The 20,983-nt window shown below is 32.5% G+C and overlaps 1 protein-coding gene across 5 annotated transcripts in view; it reads left to right on the top strand.

Moving 5' to 3' along the window:
- The window catches only part of LOC114325450 (ELKS/Rab6-interacting/CAST family member 1), a 607,107-nt gene extending 587,989 nt beyond the window's left edge, over nt 1-19,118 (top strand). For 4 of the 5 annotated variants that reach the window (XM_050642808.1, XM_028273526.2, XM_028273523.2 and 1 more), the window contains 7 exons: nt 3,810-4,070; nt 6,119-6,303; nt 9,504-9,564; nt 10,110-10,706; nt 13,215-13,375; nt 14,313-14,460; nt 16,831-19,118. In XM_050642808.1, coding sequence (XP_050498765.1) covers nt 3,810-4,070; nt 6,119-6,303; nt 9,504-9,564; nt 10,110-10,706; nt 13,215-13,375; nt 14,313-14,460; nt 16,831-16,920 — 1,503 coding nt within the window. In that variant the 3' untranslated portion in view covers nt 16,921-19,118. Of the gene's footprint in view, nt 1-3,809; nt 4,071-6,118; nt 6,304-9,503; nt 9,565-9,936; nt 10,707-13,214; nt 13,376-14,312; nt 14,461-16,830 lie in introns of those variants that run through there. The other variant, XM_028273528.2, reaches the window with a different exon arrangement.
- Nucleotides 19,119-20,983: the final 1,865 nt, after the last annotated feature.

Below are 20,983 nucleotides of genomic sequence, written 5' to 3'. Positions count from 1 at the left end.
GTTTTTCAAGCTTCCTTAAAGGTTTTTCAACGTTTAAACTCACTATTAATAAAGGCACTCAATCAGATATTGTGTATAAAGTAAATTATAAGAACTATAATTCAACAAAATCGACGAAAAATAATTATTGGTCACAATTTTTTCAATTTTGAAAATGAATAGTTTTGCAAAAATAAAGTCATAATAAAATATGTATCTTCTTTGGGTGGCCTACGCTATACAGCGCGTAGGTATTATTCCTGGTTGTTGAATGTACAGGGATCCTTGCTCTTTCTATTATTGTACATGCCACAGTAGTTTCTTATGTCTCTGAACCATGAATGTTGCTTGCCTCCAGATCCTCTTCGGACCTTCAACTTTACCCACTAAGATGACATTTAGGAGATTATATTTGTTATACCGTACAATATGGCCCAAGATGGAGCCTTTCGATGCTTAAGAGGTCTATCGATCCTCTTTGGACACTAAGTGCTCTTCTTAGGATCTCATCATTTGTTACATGGTTCACGTATGGAATTCGAAGCAACCTCCCGAGACACAACATGTCGAAAACCTCCCCACGATTCATAGATCTCAAATTTAAGTGAGCAGGTCTTGCTTCCGTACATACATCAGGGTCGGCCATTTTTATGTAGCATTTGAAAACCCATATTCACAAGATTAAAAGAATAAAAGGAAAAAAGATTAAAAGAACTTCACGACGAAGAATCACTTCGAAAAACTATCAAGAATTATTAAATTTAACGGAGACGTTTTTAGCCATTACTACTCTTACCTTCCCTTCCACGTCATAGTCCCACTTGCTGTTTAATTTAGCTCCAAGGTGTTTAAATCTTTGATCTCGTTCAATAGTCATATTATTTATATTGAACTGAGTTTCCATATGGGGTTATTAATTGAATATTATACAGGGTGTCCCGAAAATATTGGTCATAAATTATACCACACATTCTGGAGTCAAAAATAGTTCGATTGAACCTAACTTACCTTAGTACAAATGTGCTCATAAAAAAGTTACAGCCCTTTGAAATTACAAAATGAAAATCAATTTTTTTCAATATATCGAAAACTTTTAAAATTTTTTTATTGAAAATGGACATGTATCATTCTAATGGCAGCATCATCTTAAAACAAAATTATAGTGAGATTTTGATCCCTTAAACCCCCCAGACTTTTGTGTGCGTTCCAATTAATTCATTGTTGTAGTACCATTAGTTAAACACAACGTTTTTAAAACTTTTTGTCTCTTAATATTTTTTAGATAAGCGAGTTTTTATCGAGATGCGGCTTCTTTTTTAATATACTTACATACAAATTTTATGGGAGTTTTGTTCCTTTAAACCTCCCAAATGTTTGTGTACGTTCCAATTATTAAACTATTATTGTGGTACCATTGGTGAAACACAGTGTTTTTAAAAATTTTTACCTATTAGTCTTTTTTTGATGTCACCTTTTATCGACATGTGGCTTCTTTTTCAAAATATACCTAAAAATGTAAATTATAAATACATTTTCAGATTATTAACAGGTCTCTATAATCGTACTTAACCATATACAAATATGTGATGAATTCGATAAATATTAAAAATATCTCGATAAACACTGGCTTATCGAAAAAGTCCTAAGAGGCAAAAATGTTTTAAAAAGAGTGTGTTAAACTAATGGTGCCATACTAATAATTAAATTGGAACGCACACAAAAGTTTGGGGGAGGGGGGGGGAAGGGAACAAAACCCCCATAATTGTTTTATGGGGTACATAAATTTCACTTTAATTTTTATTTAAGATTCTGCTTCCATAAAAATGCCACATGTCCATTTTCAGTGAAAAATCTCTATTGATTTTCATTTTGTAACTTCAAAGGGCTGTAACTTTTTTTGTGTGCACTATTGTATATAAGTAAGTGAGGTTCAATCAACCTATTTTTGACCCCATAATCTGTGGTATAATTTATGACCAATCTTTTCGGGACACCCTGTATATTTGTTTGTTTGCTATGTTGATGTTAAGGCCGTACTCCTCTCCCACCCCATTTAAGATATTGTTTCCTATATTATGATACTATAATAATATGATACTCTCACCCGCAGTAAATCTGGCAAGTCCTATAATATATTTTATTATGGGCTATTATTGTCGTATTGTCAGCATGTCTTATGTTACTATGTAATAGAAAGACCATTCATTTTGATGCCTCTTTCGTTCTGTTGTGCAATCTGAAATATCTTTTCTAAATAAATGTTAAATTGTTTATCTAAATTTCAGAATGTAAAATACTCTCCGGAAATCTACAAAAATTAGTACTAAGGACCTAGAAATGGACTCATGATGGGAGAGATCTAAATTTATTTATAGCTTTATTGTCATAATTCTGCATAAAATTTTGGTACAAACTAGTGAGTCTAATTTTCTCATCCATAATGGATCTGGATTACGCGTACCAAAAAAAGATTATTAATAGCAAGCTGAAAATGTGTTAATAGCTTAACGGTATCTAGTCGGACAAACTTTGATGTAAGGGAACACTGGAACAGAGGAAGTTTTAACTGTGGAATAGGTTACAGGTTTTGAACGTCAGACTACCCTTTCATTATTGAAATTTCATAATTGATGTGTTACCCTTTCATTAAACTCTCATGCAAAAATTAGACTGCTATTTATCACCAACATAATTTCGGACTTGCGGAAAATGCCCAACATATTTGTCGAACAAACATTTTTTTCATATATTATATAAATTTTGCTATTGAATAAGCTTAGGAGTTTCGAGAAAGAAGAATAAGCTTAAAAACAACCTGCTAGTTTTCACAATCATAAACTTGTCAGGATGACACTTTCCACAATTAAAACTTCCCCTGCTCCAGTGTTCCCATACATCAAAGTTTGTCCGACTAGACACCGTTAAGCTATTAATAAAATTTCAGCTTGCTATTAATAAACTTTTTTTGGTACGCGGGATCCAAGCCTATAATGTGCGCCGTATTATCTATGCTTATGAATACAACACTTGACCCCAGAGTCATTTAACACTATTAAATAAATATTATATTTTAATTTTAATTATAGTTTTATGTTTAGAGAAACACAGACAGTTTCCTCACTTGAATAGTATGATTTTTTTTCTTTTGGGTTTCTGGGTGTTTTTAATTGTTTTAGTTATTTAACTTTTTTTTAACTGTGATAAATGCTTAATATTTTAGTTTTATTTATGGTTTATATTTACTTCTTGAATTTGATAAAATTTCATTAATTTTTTTTATGTTACAGGTTTATTGATATTATATTTTTTTTTCTTCCTTTTATCCTTGTTAATAAATATTTACACGGTATTTATCTTTTTATTTTAACATTCTTTTAATTTACTAAACCAAAGCTTTTATTCAATAATACTAAAAAGTTTATTTATTTGATCGTTCATCCGCTTTGGAAGTATTAGAAATCACGAATACAGCAGTTACCAGAATCTCATGATACAGTGAGAACGTATTCTTTGTATCATGCCAGAATCTGGTCCCAGTAGAAGTTTTTATTTCTTCGGAAATAAAGCTTCGAACTTTTTAAGTAGATGTCGCTACAGCGTCCGTATCGAATTATTTGTTTTAATTTAGCATTGGGAGACCAATCATTTGTCTTTTCGTTCAGAGCAGCCCTAATGAGGGTGAACATACGTAAGAGGATGATGATCCTCTCTGAACGACTTGAAATATAAGATGTCTCTTTTTTTCATTTCAAGTTTATTTATCTTTTGCAACATTTTTAGATGTCTCTTTTTTTCATTTCAAGTTTATTTATCTTTTGCAACATTTCTAGATGGAACTCCAAGAGGCTCACAAGCGTGCAGCTGCTGTCAGTGCCCAAAAACCAGCCGAGGACCATACCGCCGAGAGGAGGCAATTGGCCGAAGAGAGGAAGATGATCGAAGAAGCTAAGAAACAATTTGAGGAACAAAGAAGAATCGTAGAAAATAAGAGTAGACAAGTAGAAGACAAAGAGCGAGCCTTAGCAGACTTAGATAAGCAATTACAAAAACAAAAGCAGCAACTGGACCAATTACAAAATTCCTTACAGAGAGTAAGTAATCGTAGATAATTCTGTTATAATGAAAAATAAAATTTTATAGTTTTTTATTTTAAATACATTGTCGGGACTTATTTTATTAAGACGTCAGTAAACGAGATTCGCAAAACAACAAATTAAAGAAATTTGTAATGGTATATATATGGTTTTGGAATTTGGAAGATTAGTAATTTTCCAAGTTTTTAAATTATTATTATCATCAACCAGCTTCACACTGCCGCTGCAGGACCTAAGTCTCCTCGATACCCCTCCTGCAAATTCTATTTTGGGCAAGTTACATCCAGTTATGTTGTATTCTCCATATACAACTTGCGTCCATGATTCTTCACCCGTGCGTCATCATTTAAAGCATACGAAATCTATTCCACATACGAAGTCGGAAATCTATTCCACCCAACAGCAACTGACAGAAAGTGGCTATTACTCCGATCGTGCATTATATTATAAAATTTGACGTTATAAAATAAATAGAATTTAAAATTTTGGTGCAAAATTACAGCTTCATTTGAAGTAGCTTAATAAATTCTTTTAATATCATTAGTGATGTTAAATATTTGTTATAATATAAATATTTGAAAATAAAATCTTTTCTTTTTGTTATTTATTTCACTTTTACGGAAATTTAAACAAAACCATTTTTTAACAACTGTGAATGAGGTTAACTTTGTATGTAAGTTATTATCAAAATAAAATACACTTACCATAAAATTTCAAACTCCAGTATAAAATTAAATGTGAAAACAACTGATGGTTTAATATAAATAACTTCTAAATGCAAAAACAGGACAAAAAAAGAGCAACAAATTTAAAAAACTGACAGTGACAAGTAAACAAACCAGAAACGCCAAAAATTCTACTTAAAGTCTGAAAACGTCTCCAAGTGTGTTTTTTGTACCTATCTCTTTTAGATGTGCTGACTCTAGAGTGTTTATAAAAATAACATGTGTCTTTACTTAATCACAGGCGGTATCTGGTTTGTCTTTAGTTTCTAACGTGGAAGACAATGATCCTAGCTAAAAAGTATGTGTTTTATCTCGCCAGGTATTAATGACGCACTGGTAAAGAACTCTGGACTCAACTGTATCGTTTGTCCCCCATTTGTTAATTTTTTATCTTCCTCTTAGGACATCCTGTCGTTAATATGTACTGTTCACTACTTGAGACCAGTAATTTTATAACTGGGCTATTTCACTTTAAGGGGTGTGGTTTAAAATCAACATTTCAAGCACATTTTTCTGAATTTTTTACGGTAGAATTTACTTGTGGTAAAATTATTTTATTTTTAAATTAAATAAACATACTCAGTACAATTCAAAGAATATTAAAAAAAGGCAAAATATTGAAAAATACGCCAACGGTAGCAAATTTTTACAGACACCTCCAAAAAAAAATAGATTTTGCAGGGGACATCAGAACTCGTCATTCGATTATCTGAAACAAAAACTTTAAAAAGATCTTATTAGCTTATAAATTTATCAAGTTACAGCTGTCGAGTTTTTTATTTTGAATGATCTTTGATTTTTTGTATCACTCAGAGCTCAAAATAACAACATTTTTTGTAAAAATTGGTGAAAATCAACATATTTAATATTATTAAACAATAAAATAGCATAACACAAAAAAATCTTGACAGCATTACCTCACGAAATGTCTAAAGAAAATATGTGCAAAATTTCAGGAAGATCGGTCAAGTTTTTGAGTTACAATGTCCACCGCCTTTGAAAAAACATTTCTATTTTTTTTTGTCTCTCAAATCGTGAAGTGATGCACACCGGAATATATTTTTGAATCGCGGAGTAATTTAGAAACGTGAAGGTGGAGAGCTGTTGAACGTTTCTCATTACGCTCAAGCGCGCTGGCGCGAAACTCCTGTAGAGTGAGCCAAAGGTAGGGATATTCAACAGGCTGTATTTCCGATAAGTTTACTCCGATCAATCCGAAATTTTCAAAGAGTATTCTTGGAGTTATGCACTTTTATTTAAAATAATAAAAAAAATCGAAAATTTCAAAATCGCTTTCAAACTAAATATTTTATTTTTTAGGCCGGCGGAAACGCTGCAGCTGTGGGTGAGTTGAATAAGAAGTTGGCTGATGCCGAGAAGAAGATGGAACAAGCACAGGAAGAAGCGAAACGGTCGGCCACTGAAATGGAAAGACTGCTTCAATTAGTTCAAATGAGCCAGGAAGAACAGAACGTTAAGGAGAAGCAGATTTCGGATCTGCAACAGTAAGTCATTCTAAGAGATAAAAAAATTAAGATTAGTTATTATACAGGGTGTCCCCGAAAATAGTGCGTTGCTTTAAGGTATGGATTTAATACACAATGTAAAACAAAAAAGTCGTATAACATTTTTTTCTAAAGTTAACCGTTTCCAAAAAAAATTACATTGTTCTCCACATAAGCGAACTTTTATTTTCATAAAATTAACTAATCTGGCATCACTGTACAAAAACTGTTTGTGACTTAGGTTATTGACACCAGCAATGTAGGTCAGACAGTAGACACCTGCAAAACAGTTATACCACCCTATGTGTGAAAATCAAACAAATAATAACCCACTTGAAATAACGCTAATTAATCCAGTCAATAAAGTCAATAAAAATGGAAGGAAGTTTTTCAAATTATGTAGTTTAATGTTCAATCAGTTTAATTAGATAATACCTCCTGCAACAGACTTATTTAACCTACTGCTAGAGAAGATAATTAGAGTAGCAAGATCTAGACGAGCGGCACGGTTCTGAACAAACGACAACAGTGAAGAGGTTTCGAAGATGATTTGGTGTTTCTAACACGTTCAAGAATAGAACTTCGAAACATGTTCACAAAACTTGAAGAAGAAACTAGAAAATATGGCCTGTCTATAAATCCAGAAAAAACCAAGTATATGGAAATAAGAGAGGAAAATGCAGAAGAAAATCAATGAATGGCTCTAAAGACGAATGGGAGAAAGTACAAATTTAAGAAGGTAACAAAATTTGAGTGCCTTGAAGTAATAGTTACAAATAGAGGCGAAAGGAGAGAAATGGATAACCGATTTGTGAAAGGACCAAAGCAGTAGGATTAAATGCACAGTTGAATTAAAAAACGTGTCTAGGCAGCCAAGATTCAAAATTATGAAACAATAGTGAGACAACGGTGTTGTATGCATGTGAAACTTGGACAATGTATCGGAAAGAAGAAAAGAAATTTCCCTATTTGGAAAAGGAAAATCTTGAGAAACGTTAAAAGGAACCTAACGGGTAATTGTTCAGAAGAACAAACCATGAGCTAATGGAGATATACAAAAGACTCAAAATAACACACAAAATCACGGCACAGAGAGTTATACGGTTTATCATCATCATCACGTAGCACTACAATCCTGGGTGGATCCTGGCTGACTGAAAAAGTCACAGCGATGTTACGTAACAATTTTACGTTATTTCTACGTAACCTTTTTAACGTCACAAAAACGTCACTTTTTAGGAGAATTTTCGGTATAAATGATATTTATAAATAGGACTTAAAATTATTGTGTAAATAAAACCACATACATGATGCTGACACATTTATTAAATATTTGAAATAAACATTTATTATATATTTGACGTTTATGTGAGAGAAAGAGACAAAATTATTAATAGCTACTTTATATTACAATACATAAACATACCCTTGAAATAATCTTCATTCGTAAACTGCACACTTTCATATAAGGACTAGGCTGCTTCCATATTTTTAGAAGATATTTCCATACATTTCGTTTTTTCAACTAAACTGTCATTGAATAGAATTCTATTTTGTTTATCCTATTTAGGGAAAGAATGAAACGATAAATTACTATTAGGTACGCTTTATCCAAGAATCACATTTAGGCACACAACAATAATAATTCGATTTTTTTTACATAACTCCATACTCCATAAAAACAAACACGATTTTAATCACGGAAATGTAAGGTTAGGTATTAATGAAAGGTTCAAAATAAATACGCGATGGCGCTGCAATCTCAAACGAGATCTTATACGTGTCTATACCTACCAAAAATCCACGTGTTAGAGACGAATAAATTCATACGCATTAAAACCTATCAAAGAGCCACGTTTCAGAAACAAATAAATTCATACGTATAATATACGTATTAAAATTTCGTATCAGTAACGTCACTTTTTGATAGATGTTACGTAACAATACAAAAAAACCTAAATTTAACGTTAATGTAACGTTATCTTGCTAGCTGGGTTGCCTGTAGGAATCTCCTCCCATACCAGTTTTACAAGTCTCTCGTTATGAAGTCTGTGCACGTGGCCGGTTATTCTGTGCAGATATACGGTTGGGAGATGTTTTGTGAATGTCAAAAGAAAGGAATTCCCAGAGTTTTGCAAGCAGGAGGACTTTTTCCAATTTTTTGGGTCTTCCATCAATCTATGGTCAAATGGAATGTTTATTTTCCGGAGATCTGCTTGGATCTTATCTCTTCATCGCATTCTGAGGCATCCGAGTTGTCTTTTGCCTGTAGGAATCTCCTCCCATACCAGTTTTACAAGTCTCTCGTTATGAAGTCTGTGCACGTGGCCGGTTATTCTGTGCAGATATACGGTTGGGAGATGTTTTATGAATGTCAAAAGAAAGAAATTCCCAGAGTTTTGCAAGCAGGAGAACAAAGGAACAAGAGAAAATGGTGACCACGAAGGAAATTGTTTGATGCCATCCGAACTGACGTAGAATAAATGGGGGACAAGGACTTGAGAGAACAATTAAAGGACCTAAAAAAGTGGAAGGATCTAGTCAACACTAACGAAGCCAAGGGACTCTGAGGCCTGCAGTGCTTTTATATTTATAAAGGATACGTTTTGTTTAAAAGAACATGAAACTGAGGGATTTGTTTAAGAGTTGTTTAACTCAAAATCATTTTACAAAACAGCGCATCTTTTCGTTAATAATTACGTCATTTAGACGTCATAAAAATTATACACAGGTGTCCAGAACCCCGATTTTTGACCCTTCGCTTCGTTATCGATCATTCGCTATCTGTACACTCTACAGATACAGATAGCGAATGATCGATAACGAAGCGAAGGGTCAAAAATCGGGGTCCAGTTGCTTAATTTAGTTAACCAAAGACTTATCAAGTTCAAGGGATATGTTGCATTCAGAAAATATGTGTCAACGTACCACAAAATCAAAAATAATATTATGGTTGAGTAATTTAACAGACTAGTCTATCTGTACCTTCAGTGAAATATTGAAAGCAACAGACGATAATTGGAAACTAATTACATATAATGATGATACGCAACTTTTGAATTAAGGCAGTTCGAAAACCATAGAAATAGAAATTCAGTGCTTTATTCTATACTTATAAAAAAATTTAAAAATACCGCAAATGCTTTTTATTTAAACATACTAAATTTCAAGAAATTTATTAACAGTGATTTGTATTTCAGGGCCCTTAAAAATGCACAGGCAAAATTAAAACAACAGCAACAACAAGCACAACAACAAGAGGTAATGGCTGATTTTGATATAATATTTAAAAATAAAATCTGGACAATAAATGACAAGTGAATATTTTCAGTTTAAAACAGACAAGCCAGACAAGTGAATATGACAGTTAAAAATTTTTAAAAGTAAAACCTACACTCTAATAAAGATCTGTTTCCCAACTAAAACCTAATATGCCTAAACATAAAAGAGTCTTACAGTTTTGTACTAAATATCTGACTTAGACTATACCTTGGTACTTTTGCTTTACAATAGTTTTTTATATACATTAGAATAAAAAATAAAATGTTCACTTGTCATCATTTAAAAAAATTCCTATTAACAAACAACTTTTTAATTTTTTTCTTGCTAACTTGGAATCGTACGTATCTACAGGCTGGACCTGCTGGCTTCTTAAAAAGCTTTTTCTAGTCTTGTCATGCCATCTCCTCAATCCTGCCCCATTCCCCCACTTATCCGCTCCAATTTTTTATTTAATCGTGTTTGTATAAATGCATAATGTATATTGTCAACGCTATGTTTTGTACCGTTTTGTTGCTTAACATTAGGAAAACGAGAACAGTATTACAAGTAAACACGACTTCACGATGACGATGAATCCTGAGTCGAGTACAGAAAATAAACAGTTAGAGGACGACAGTTACGTCAAGCATCTAGAGTCCACCATCAAGCTCTACGAAGCCGAACTGCAGAAACAAGAAACAGAGAAAGAGGACTTACCAGAACCTTCACCAGAAAGGGACGCGGTCTCTAAAGCAATAGATTCTAAATATATCAAACATCTAGAAGAATCCTTAAGAACTAACGAAAATTCTCTAAAAGAAATAAAAAGTGAAAAACTTAAATTAGAAACAGTTCTAAAAGAAAAAGACAATATTATAACGGATTTGAAACATAACCTTAAAAATACTAATGATCAAATGCATATAGAGATAGAGAACAAGGAATCGATGTTGTCGGCATTCGAGAAACAGATCAAAAACATTAAAGACCACGAGAACGAAAAGGATAGAGACTTGTCATTGGAAAAGGAAAGACGGATACAAGAGCTTGAATCGGCTCTTCGAGAAAGCATCAAGATTTCCACTGAGAGGGAAATGGTCCTGATTCAAGAAGAGAAGAAGAGGCAACAAATAATGCAAAAAGTAAGTTTTACTTATTTATATTTGTGATAATATCAGATTTTTTGAACTTTTAAGTCTCTTTCAAGACGTGTGATTATGTGGAGAAACTCATATTTGAGGCGTTGAGAGCAAAAACCATCCAGTTCCAAATATTGAGTTTTAATAAAATTACAAAATAAATTTTACTCTTCTTTTGAAAGTTAATTTATATTTTTAAAATTTAAATTTACTACCTATTTTTTTGTCAGCTGTTGTCATATGTTGAAATTAGTGTTTTTGTGCGTGTAAGTCACGCACGAAGTTTCTGTTTTTGATGTATGCTTTATGCGTGTTTATCCTAATATTTAGAATTCTTGAGGTTTCTCCTACATAAAAATTGTTATATTCACAATGCATTTTATAGATTAATGTAATATTTTATCTTTCCTGTGTGGTGTTTTATTTAGTTTTGATTAGAGTAGATCTCAACTCAGTGTTTTGGTTATTTCGAATATTGCTGCAATACTGTATTTATTTCTTATCCATTTTTAAATTTTCTGATAAGCTCTTTACGTATGGTATATGTTGTCATTTTAAAATTCCGTTTAATAATAATCCGCTCTAGAGTAAGTAGATTATGTTGTACCCATTTCAAGACTAGGTTGAGTAGGATTGATGATGTATTTTTTGATGTATTACTATCGTTTTTAACGCTATATTTAAATTTTCGGTCACCCTATATTGTAGTTACTTTAAATTAATAGTGTTTTAGCACAAGCAGGTGAATATATTTTGATGTTAATTAAAATAATTGCTGATAATGAAACAATAACATATCACCTAAAATGCTTAGTTCTTTGTGATGTTTAGCAGCACTACTAGTTTTCAGTTTCAGTTTTGACACGGTTGCACATTATTTAAGTCACAGAATGTACTAGAAAATTGAAATAATCACTCAAAAACAAAAACGCTTTCTAGAAGCGGCACTCAACATTTAGTTTTAAAATTTACGGTAAAACATCTTTTGGAGACTCTCTTCAATATCTGAAAGAAAAACCAGTCTTTCTCTTTTATATATTTTATAGGTTGTATATTGAATTGTGATTATATATTTAATTTTCTTCCCATCAGCAGGTGAATTGAAAATATAGATATTGATAGAAAAATTTCAGCCATGGTTTTATCCTTTATACGACCCTTAGGTATTAACCCTTACCATTTATTAGTTGATAGCACTTAAAGATGAAACCGGCAAGAGTAAAGTATGTCAAAACTGTCTCATGTACTACGACGATTTTCTCTCTTATGCCATTTTATGAATCTATAGGGGAGTATTGATTATATTTTTGAAAATTTTTGCCAAACGATATTAATTATAACATAAACGTAATGATAATGGCCAGTGTCCGTTATTTTCTATTTCATGCCACTTGAAAATTTGTTAGTTTTCACAGTAAGGAAACTGCACAAAAAGTCATAATGACAGGTCGTGATGAAAAAAAATTTTACCTTGGAAAATAATGAAAATTCGAGTTTCAGACAAAAACCCGCTTCAATCCTAAATTTCCTTTTCTTTTTATTTACCTCACATAAAATTTTTAGTACACCAAAGGCATAAGGGATAATATCATGGCTTAACTTCGTATTGAAATCCGAGGGCCTATTTCAATTACAGTCGAACCCGCTTATTGGAATAGCATTCGTGCCAAGCAAAAGTATTTTTATAACCGGGATATTCTAATAAAAGATCATTGGTGGCTAGTAGAAACGTTTCGGAGCCTCAAATTTATATTCCTTAAAGCGGGATATTCCTATTAGAGGTATTCTATTAAGCGGGTTCGACTGTACTAGTTTTGAATGATAGAAAAATATTTTGCTCTGATGTTCTATATTGTATAATTTTTTCGTTTATTAACCTAACAATGTTGCCATTTTTTTGGTAAGTCCTTTTAATATGGGTAGGTATCAAGGTCCATCTACATTTTACTTTCAATTTTCTTCCATTAGTAAAAACTGCGAGTAGATTCACTTATGTTTGTTTTTTTTAACTGTTTTAATTTATAATTTTTGTGAAGAATATTAATATATCTTTCCATTGTACTCTATATTTTACTGTCTCACGTATGTTTGAATACCCTGCCGGATCTAATCAATCTCTTCATATACTAATTACTAATGTAAGAGATAGTTCCTTTGATTTTAACATACATATACATATGTATATCGGTCTAACATTTTGAGTTTCAGGCTAAAAAATTATTTCTTTTTATTTTTTTGAACAATATTGTTTACATATTCTATTTTACATTCCTGCTCATATCAAACATGGACAAAATTTTGTAAAATTCTTCTTTATTTTAATTCTTACTTCAGAAGGTCCTTTAAAACTATTCAATCTCGTTTTCTATTTTTCCACGTTTTTTTTCCGCAAGAAACTCTAACGTTGGGCTCTGATTCAGATTTCAAATCCACATCAATATATCTAATAAACAAGCTCTTTCTAATTATATTATCGTCTTTTAAGCGTTTGTATATTTATTTTAATTTTAGGTTTTCAAACTGGAGCAAAGATTACTCTCACTCCAGTCAGCACAAGCACTACGGTGTCATTCATGTAACTCTTATGTATCAAGAATGACGACATTAGAGTCAAAACTTGCTCAACTAATGGGAGAAAGAAAGAAGAATTTGCAAGAGTTAGCTCATATGAAGTAAGTATAGTTAATATATGTATTAAGAAACGAGTAATTGGACTTCGTCGGTCCTAGGTTTTCACTCAACGGGACCGGAAGTATAACCGAATCGCTTATTTCAGAAACAACCTAAGTCAAATTTTGGCGATTTTGAATTTATTACATCAACATGTATTTCTGTGGGTTACACACAATTTAATGCAGAATACACTTAAGTCCCGTAAGTATAGTTAATTTTATAACGATTTAAAATATTCATATATTTCTAAAACCACCTTAGTCCCACAAAAATACATGTTGGTGTAATAAACTCAAAATCGTCAAAATGTGACTTAGGTTGTTTCTGAAATAAATGATTCAACCGTGACTCGACGTTTGAACTCTTCGTGTAACTTTGTGTGGATTTATACAGGATTTCACTAATTTTGAGTCATTTTTGCCAAACTTCCGGTCATGACATTTTAACCGGAAATGACATCAAAACCTGAATTAAATATTCGAGGTCGACTTTTCAACACGCGATGATATATCACATGTACTATTTCTACCACTATAATGTGGCACTTTCGATTACACCTTTTTAACCGGAAGTATATATTTATTCTCGTCTTGTCAGGGAGCGTCAAATAATATATCGCTTTTATTGTTTCGGCTCCTTTAAAATAGTACTTCCTGTTGCAACTCTGGAACCAGAAATCCGAGGTTAAATTTGTCACCTTTAATATCATCCTTAACTTATAAGCTCTCACTCGACGTCTCATTTGTCATTCTATCAGTTCTAATAAAGTATAAGTTATATTGGCGGATAGACAGACGGACGGACAGACAGCCGGAAAGGCTGAAACCGGAAGTATACACTTTTGTTTTCGTTTTGCTCAGGCGCATCGAGTAATATATCACTTGTACTATGTCGATGGCTTTAGAACAGTACGTTTCATACTGCATTTTATTCTAGACGAGAAGCTCTAGAAGCCGCTATAAGTGAGAAGGACGCTCACCTTGCTCTGCTGGAAATAACTGGTATAAGAAGCGCCCAACAAGCAAGTGAGGTCGAACGTTTACAAATGGATAAAAGAAGATTGCTTGACAAATTCAAAGAAGAAGTAAGTATTTTAGTTAAAGTAACAGCAATTCTTTCTATATTCGTAAGTAGGATTTTCTTTATCCACTCCTTGGTATAAGAAGGAAGGGGAAGTTGACTTAGATTAGATAAGATTGATATTTTAGTAGAATTTTCAGCTTAAGGGGATCGGTACAAATTTTCGGCTTCAATGCTATTTAAATGGGATTCATTTTTTTTCGAATCCTATGAAAACTAATAAGTATTTTTGAAAAATTTAAACGCAGAATGAAACATTATATTATTACCGAGGACCTAAAGTCCCTGAAAACTTCTATAATGTATATTTTAATAAGTTACAGGGGTGAAAACTAAGAGAAAATTTAATGTGATTTTTAATTTTAAATATCTCACTCAAAAGAAACTTTTTATTCATTCTAAGGGACTTTCGGCCCTCGGTAATAAACTAATCTTTCATTCTGCATTTAAATTTTTCAAAAATACGTATTAGTTTTCTCAGGATTCGAAAACAATGATTACATTTATAATAAATTGAAAATTTTGACGGGCGTCAAAATTTTGCATTTTACTCCTTTCCCCTTATCTATATACCGGGTGGTAAATTGGAACATGGGCCATAGGAAACTCAATGCAAAATTCTAAACTTTTGAATTAATGCTTCCCTAATTATTTTACATCAAAAGTCATAAGAAACTATTTGTAGAGAATTGAAATCTGTATTGAAAACAACTGTTAATATTGTTCTACGAACAATAATTATTCAAAATTTTGTAAAAATATAATACATATTTCAGAGAAATACGCCAAAGTTACGCCACACACAGTGCAATAATGTGTATAAAATTGCATTCGGTGACAATTAATTTATTATATTAACAATTTGAACTATCAATTTCTTTATTTATTTTATCATTTATTGTTTAAAACACAATAAAGTTGATCAGATACCCTCAGTTAACGAGAAAGTATTAATAATAAAGATATTTTCTTCAGTCAATAGTGTTCTCACTGTCAGCTAAATAGTAACGTGTGGCCTAACATTCCCACACATACCTACTGCGGTAAATACATTATATTTTTCAAAATTTTGGAATGTGTTTAAATTGTAGAACAATTGTAACTTCGGTTTTTAATGCAGATTTCAGTCCTCTACAAATAACTTCTCATGACATTTGATGTAACATAATTAGGGAAGCAGGAATTCAACAGTTTAAAATTTTACATTGAGTTTCCTATGGCCCGTTTTCCGATTCACCACCCTGTATACTAAGGATTGCCGCAGTTTTCACTGCATTCCTTCACTCAACCGTTCTCTCCAGTTCCTTCTGTTTTGCCAGTCCACTTCTTGCAGATTTCTTGAAGCTAGGACAAATAATCCCCGGACAAATAATTCCGGACAAAAAATTCCACAAATTATCCCTGGACAAAAAATTCCCCGGACAAAAAATCTCCGGACAAATAATTCCCGGACAAAAAATCCGCACAAATTTTTTGGACAAAATATCCCCACAAAGAATCCCCAAGAAATATTTGCTGCTGAAAGTTTTCCCAAAATTTTACGAAATTTCGAATTCCAATTCCATGCTGAAAATTTTGTCATGTAAACGGTCTTCAGTAAAATGTATGTAGTTGTAATCGCGCGTTATCAAACCGCGCCTAAAGCGGCTGTCATGAGAACGGGGCCTTAGCTCATTCCCCATACCTTCCATGATTTTTGAAAAAACTCACACTCTTTTGTCATGTAAAATTTGAAGTTTTCAGCAACGAACTGGAATTCGAGATTTGGTAAAATTTCGGGAAAAATTTTAGAGAACTATTCAGCAGCAAATATTTCTTGGGGATTTTTTGTCCGGGAATCTTTGTGGGGATATTTTGTCCAAAAAAATTTGTGGGGATTATTTGCCCGGGAAGTTTTATGGGGATTTTTATTCCGGAGATTTTTTGTGCAGGGATAATTTGTGGGGATTTTTTGTCCGGGATTATTATTTGTCCGGGGATTATTTGTCCGGACCCCGATTTCTTCTTTCCATTACTTCGTCCAAGTGATTTCTGAAAGATCTTCGGGGTCTGCCCCTCTTTCTTATTCCTATCGGGCTACGCTCTCTTATTCTATTTATCCAACGATTTTGGTCTACTCTTCTGACATATCCGTACCAGGTCAATCTCTTTTGTTCGATGTAGTGAATTATCTGAGTTCATTCCCATTCTTTTTTAAATTTTTATTCTATCTACTCTTGTTATTCCACAGCTTCTACTTAGGAATTCTATCTCTGTTGCTCTTATTTTGTTTTTGGTTTTCCTATTTATTGTCCTATTTGAAAAGGTGTGAAATGTTTAAAACACATTGCTAAAAACATTTTGATTTTTGTTTTTATTAATATTATTTTTTTAGGCGGAGTTGAGTATTTCCATGGATGAAGACCTAGAGGACGATGAGCTTTCCTTATCCCTAATTTCAAACGAAGAATTCGATCAAACCTAAACCACCTGACAAGAAACTTCCAGTGATCTCAGCAATAAAACGAAAAAGTAGGAAAATTTTGCCACAAAAGGCAACTGTTGACACAAAAATCGGACGTCGATTTTCAAGAAAGCACTGCCTTTTCAATCTTACCAAACTGACCCAGTAATTTTAGGCGGAACAGTGACCAATCTTAAAAGCAAGAGGTTGGGTAATTTTTTGTATACAGAAACAGTCGCCTGTTAATATACAGGATGGGCGAACGAAAACGAAACAGAGGAATTATTAGAAACTATCACAACGTTTTTGAAAAACCTAGCGACAGGTCAATTTTTATTTAAAGGGATACATTTTTTTGTTATATTAGATTATTTTACTTTGTCCCACCTTAAGGGTAAGAAGCATCTCAACATTTTTAATGACAATGGGGATGATCAGATAACATATTCTAAGTCTTTAAATTTTTAAATTAAATTTTTAAATTAGGTCCAATACTTTATTTGATTTATTTAGGAGAATATACTTATATTATAATAAGCGAGTGTTCTACAGCTGTCGCCGCTTCTCGCATTCTAATTTCCAGCGTTTTCTGTCGAAGGAGTCTTCAGTTTTTAGATCTCTGGCGGTCATTGCATCTTCAACATCTCCTCTCCAGGATTGTTTTGGTCTACCTCGTTTTCTTCTAGTGGGTGGAGTCCATTTTTATATTTTTTCGGCCATCTATTTTCATGCATTCTCTGAAGGTGTCCATACCAGTTAAGTCTTTTGGCTTCGATTGTGTCTATTATATCTAGATCAATTTCCATTTCCCTCCTAATATCTTTGTTGTTCACCCTATCAAGTCTAGTGAGCCGGCAACACCGTCTCCAATAGTCCATTTCCATGGCCTTCATTTTTGATTTGTTTCTTTGGTTTATTTCCCAGAGTTCGGCGCCGTACAACCCAATACTTTCTATTATTGTTTTATATATTCTTCTTTTATTTTCTTTTGTTATTTTATTATTCCAAAATAGTCCGTGTAGTTGTCTAGTGGCTGATCTTGCCTGGCCAATCCTGAAATGTATTTCGTCCTTACTCCCTGCTTTTGAAGTTATTTGGACTCCTAAGTATTTGAAGGTTTCTATTGGGTTTATAGTTCCCATTTCAATTTGTAGGCTTTCTGGTGTTTCTCCTACAACTAAGTACTCGGCTTTTTGTATATTAATTGTAAGGCCCCACTTAGTGTATTCCTCTTCCAGGTTTCTGAGCATAGTCTATATCACTCTCGTCTTCACCTAGAATGGCTTGGTCGTAAGCGAAGTGTATTGTGTAGGTACAATCTATCGTCCTCGATTGGGATGCCCATATTGCCGCACTTTCTTCTCCAAAGTGAGAGCGCATATATTTTAAAGAGTGTAGGTGCTACGCAGCAGCCTTCCTTTAGATCCTTACTAATAGGAATTTCTCTCGTTAATTTGTTTCCACTTTTAATGTTTCCCGTCATATTTTTGTAAAAATTTTTGTACTGCTTGTATATTCTTTTTGATTATTCCTTGTTTTTCCATTGCTACCCAGAGCATTGAAAGTGGTACACTATCGTATGCCTTTGTCAGATCTATAAAAACTATAAAGGGTACACTTTAAATTCAAAATGTTTAGCTGGTTACTTATATCTTTGTTGACCAAAGGAGGAATCTGATGATCCCTTGCTTCGATATAATACTAAATGTTTGTTCGAATCGTTCTGTCACATTCCGATGCTTTTGCGGAGTGACTCACAGACATTATTTGTTGACAACTACTTGACGAAAGTCTACTAAAGATACAGGTGGCGTTTTATAGATTTACTTTTAAGATGCTCCCACAAAAAATCCAGGGGAGTCAAATCTGGTGACCAAAGAGGCCATTTGATTCTGCTTCTCCTCCCAATCCAGTGTCGTGGAAAATTTTGATCTAAATATTGACGAACAAGTAAAGCATAATGTGGATGAGCAATTTCCTCTTAAAAACTCAAGTTATCTTCATCTTATTGTTGATAACTTTTAATAATATCAGTCAAGGCAGGATTCTTGAAAAGGAAAATCCTGCGGTATTGATCAGACCAATAACGGCAATGTTATTGTATTTCCTGATAATGACTGTTTCATTTTCGTCCGGCCACTTTGTATATGCACGCAGAAAAAATAATGTTGTTCTGAAGCTATTTCCTTGTGGCATTTTTATGATTAATTATTTATATGGGAAATAAGCCACAATTAAAATGAAAAAATAATTTTATTAACGTTTCGACGCCCAAATCGGGTGCCGTTGTCAAAATACAAATATTTATTTGTATTTTGACAACGGCACCCGATTTGGGCGTCGAAACGTTAATAAAATTATTTTTTCATTTTAATTGTGGCTTATTTCCCATATAAATAATTAATCAGAAAAAATAATATGAAACCATTTTTAACTTTAGCATCCTAGAGCATCATTAGGGGCATCTGAAATAAGCCAAAAAAAAAACCATTGTAAAACGAGCAAAGTTGGATAATCTTGGACAAAAAACTCGAAGATGGTGTGTAATAAAGAATTCAATAAAGGTGTACACTTACTTCGTCAAAACAGGAAGGTGTCTTTGAAAGTCATAAACATTTGTATAATTTGGGGTGGAAAAATTAATATATTATAACATATAACCTACACTGGACAAAGGACAAACAGACAAAAATTAATTGCCGGTACTGCTTCTACATATTGAAGATGGAGGTACAATAAAAAATTCCTTATTTAACGGAAGTGTTCAAGTGATAAATGAACACTTCCGTTTTTCCTTTCTAATGAATTTTTCATTGTACCTCCATCTTCAATATGTTCCTGACGTAGAAGCAGTACCGGCAATTAATTTTTGTCTGTTTGTCCTTATCCTTTGGCCAGTTTATGTTATAAATATTAATTTTGCTACCCCAAATTAAAATGTTTATGACATTCAAAGATACCTTCCTGTTTTGATGAAGTCTACAACTTTATTTAATTTTTTATTACACATGTCATCATCTTCGAGTTTTTTGTCGAAGTTTTTCCAACCTTTTTACGTTTTACAATGGCGTTTTTTCCTGGATTATTTCATATGTCCCTGAAGATGCTCTAGGAGCGAAATTATACTTGGGTAAGATTTAATAAAACTCAGTAGGTACTCGATATCTGCCTTTTATTTTTCTTTTTATTTTTTTTATCAGATATATTTGTGACACATTTTATATGTGTATGCAAAAGCTTACCCAATTTTAACTTTTACTGCAAGTAAATCTAATATTACTGAGTTTGAAGTTATAAAACGAACTTAAAATATGTGTATGTGCTAGTTCTAACGTTGTTATTTAACTGATTCTTTTGTCAAATTTAGATATGACAATAATTATGGAATGGGGCATAATTGTTAACTTAAAAATCTAGATAGGTTGTGTTATATCGCAAATCACTTTCTATAAGAATTTTAGCTCCAGTGAGCCGATTCAATAACAACTTTACCAAAAACTCAATTGATTATTAAAACTTGTTCAACTTAGTAGGTGTAATACTTTTATGTGTCTCGTTTTAAACAAAATGGTAGAAGTGACAATAAATTACATTCTACACTCTTTCGATTGAGGTTAAAGATTGGTTTGTATAAACTTTTTCTTATTAGCAAATAGATTGAGACGACCAGAGACCTTTAGAATTAAGTTTTTACTGACAATATGTTTCTAGAAATTCACAATACGACCGAACACCAAGTAATAAAATAGATAATTGACAATTCGCAAGAATTATAAAACAGAAATTTTCTTCCTATGATATATTGAGGCAAAAGAAAATTACAAATTGTTCTTGAACGAGCTACAGATAAATAGGGCCTTATAGATAGAATGAAAGATTAAAAAAGAAAGTAACTAAAGATGGTAATAATTCACTTCAATAAATAAAATATAATATATTAGAAACTAATCGATGAAAGAAAATAAAGAACAAAAGAACATGTTGGATTATCAACATGTTAATAATAATGGTGTGCAAAATTTGGTGTGAAGTATTTTAGCCCAAGTTGTTGGAGACTCTGGGATCAGCCAAACGATTAAAAGTT

This window comes from Diabrotica virgifera, chromosome 1, assembly GCF_917563875.1.
Source record: "Diabrotica virgifera virgifera chromosome 1, PGI_DIABVI_V3a".
Classification (NCBI taxonomy): Eukaryota; Metazoa; Arthropoda; class Insecta; order Coleoptera; family Chrysomelidae; genus Diabrotica; species Diabrotica virgifera.
This window is presented reverse-complemented; position numbering and strand designations above follow the sequence as displayed.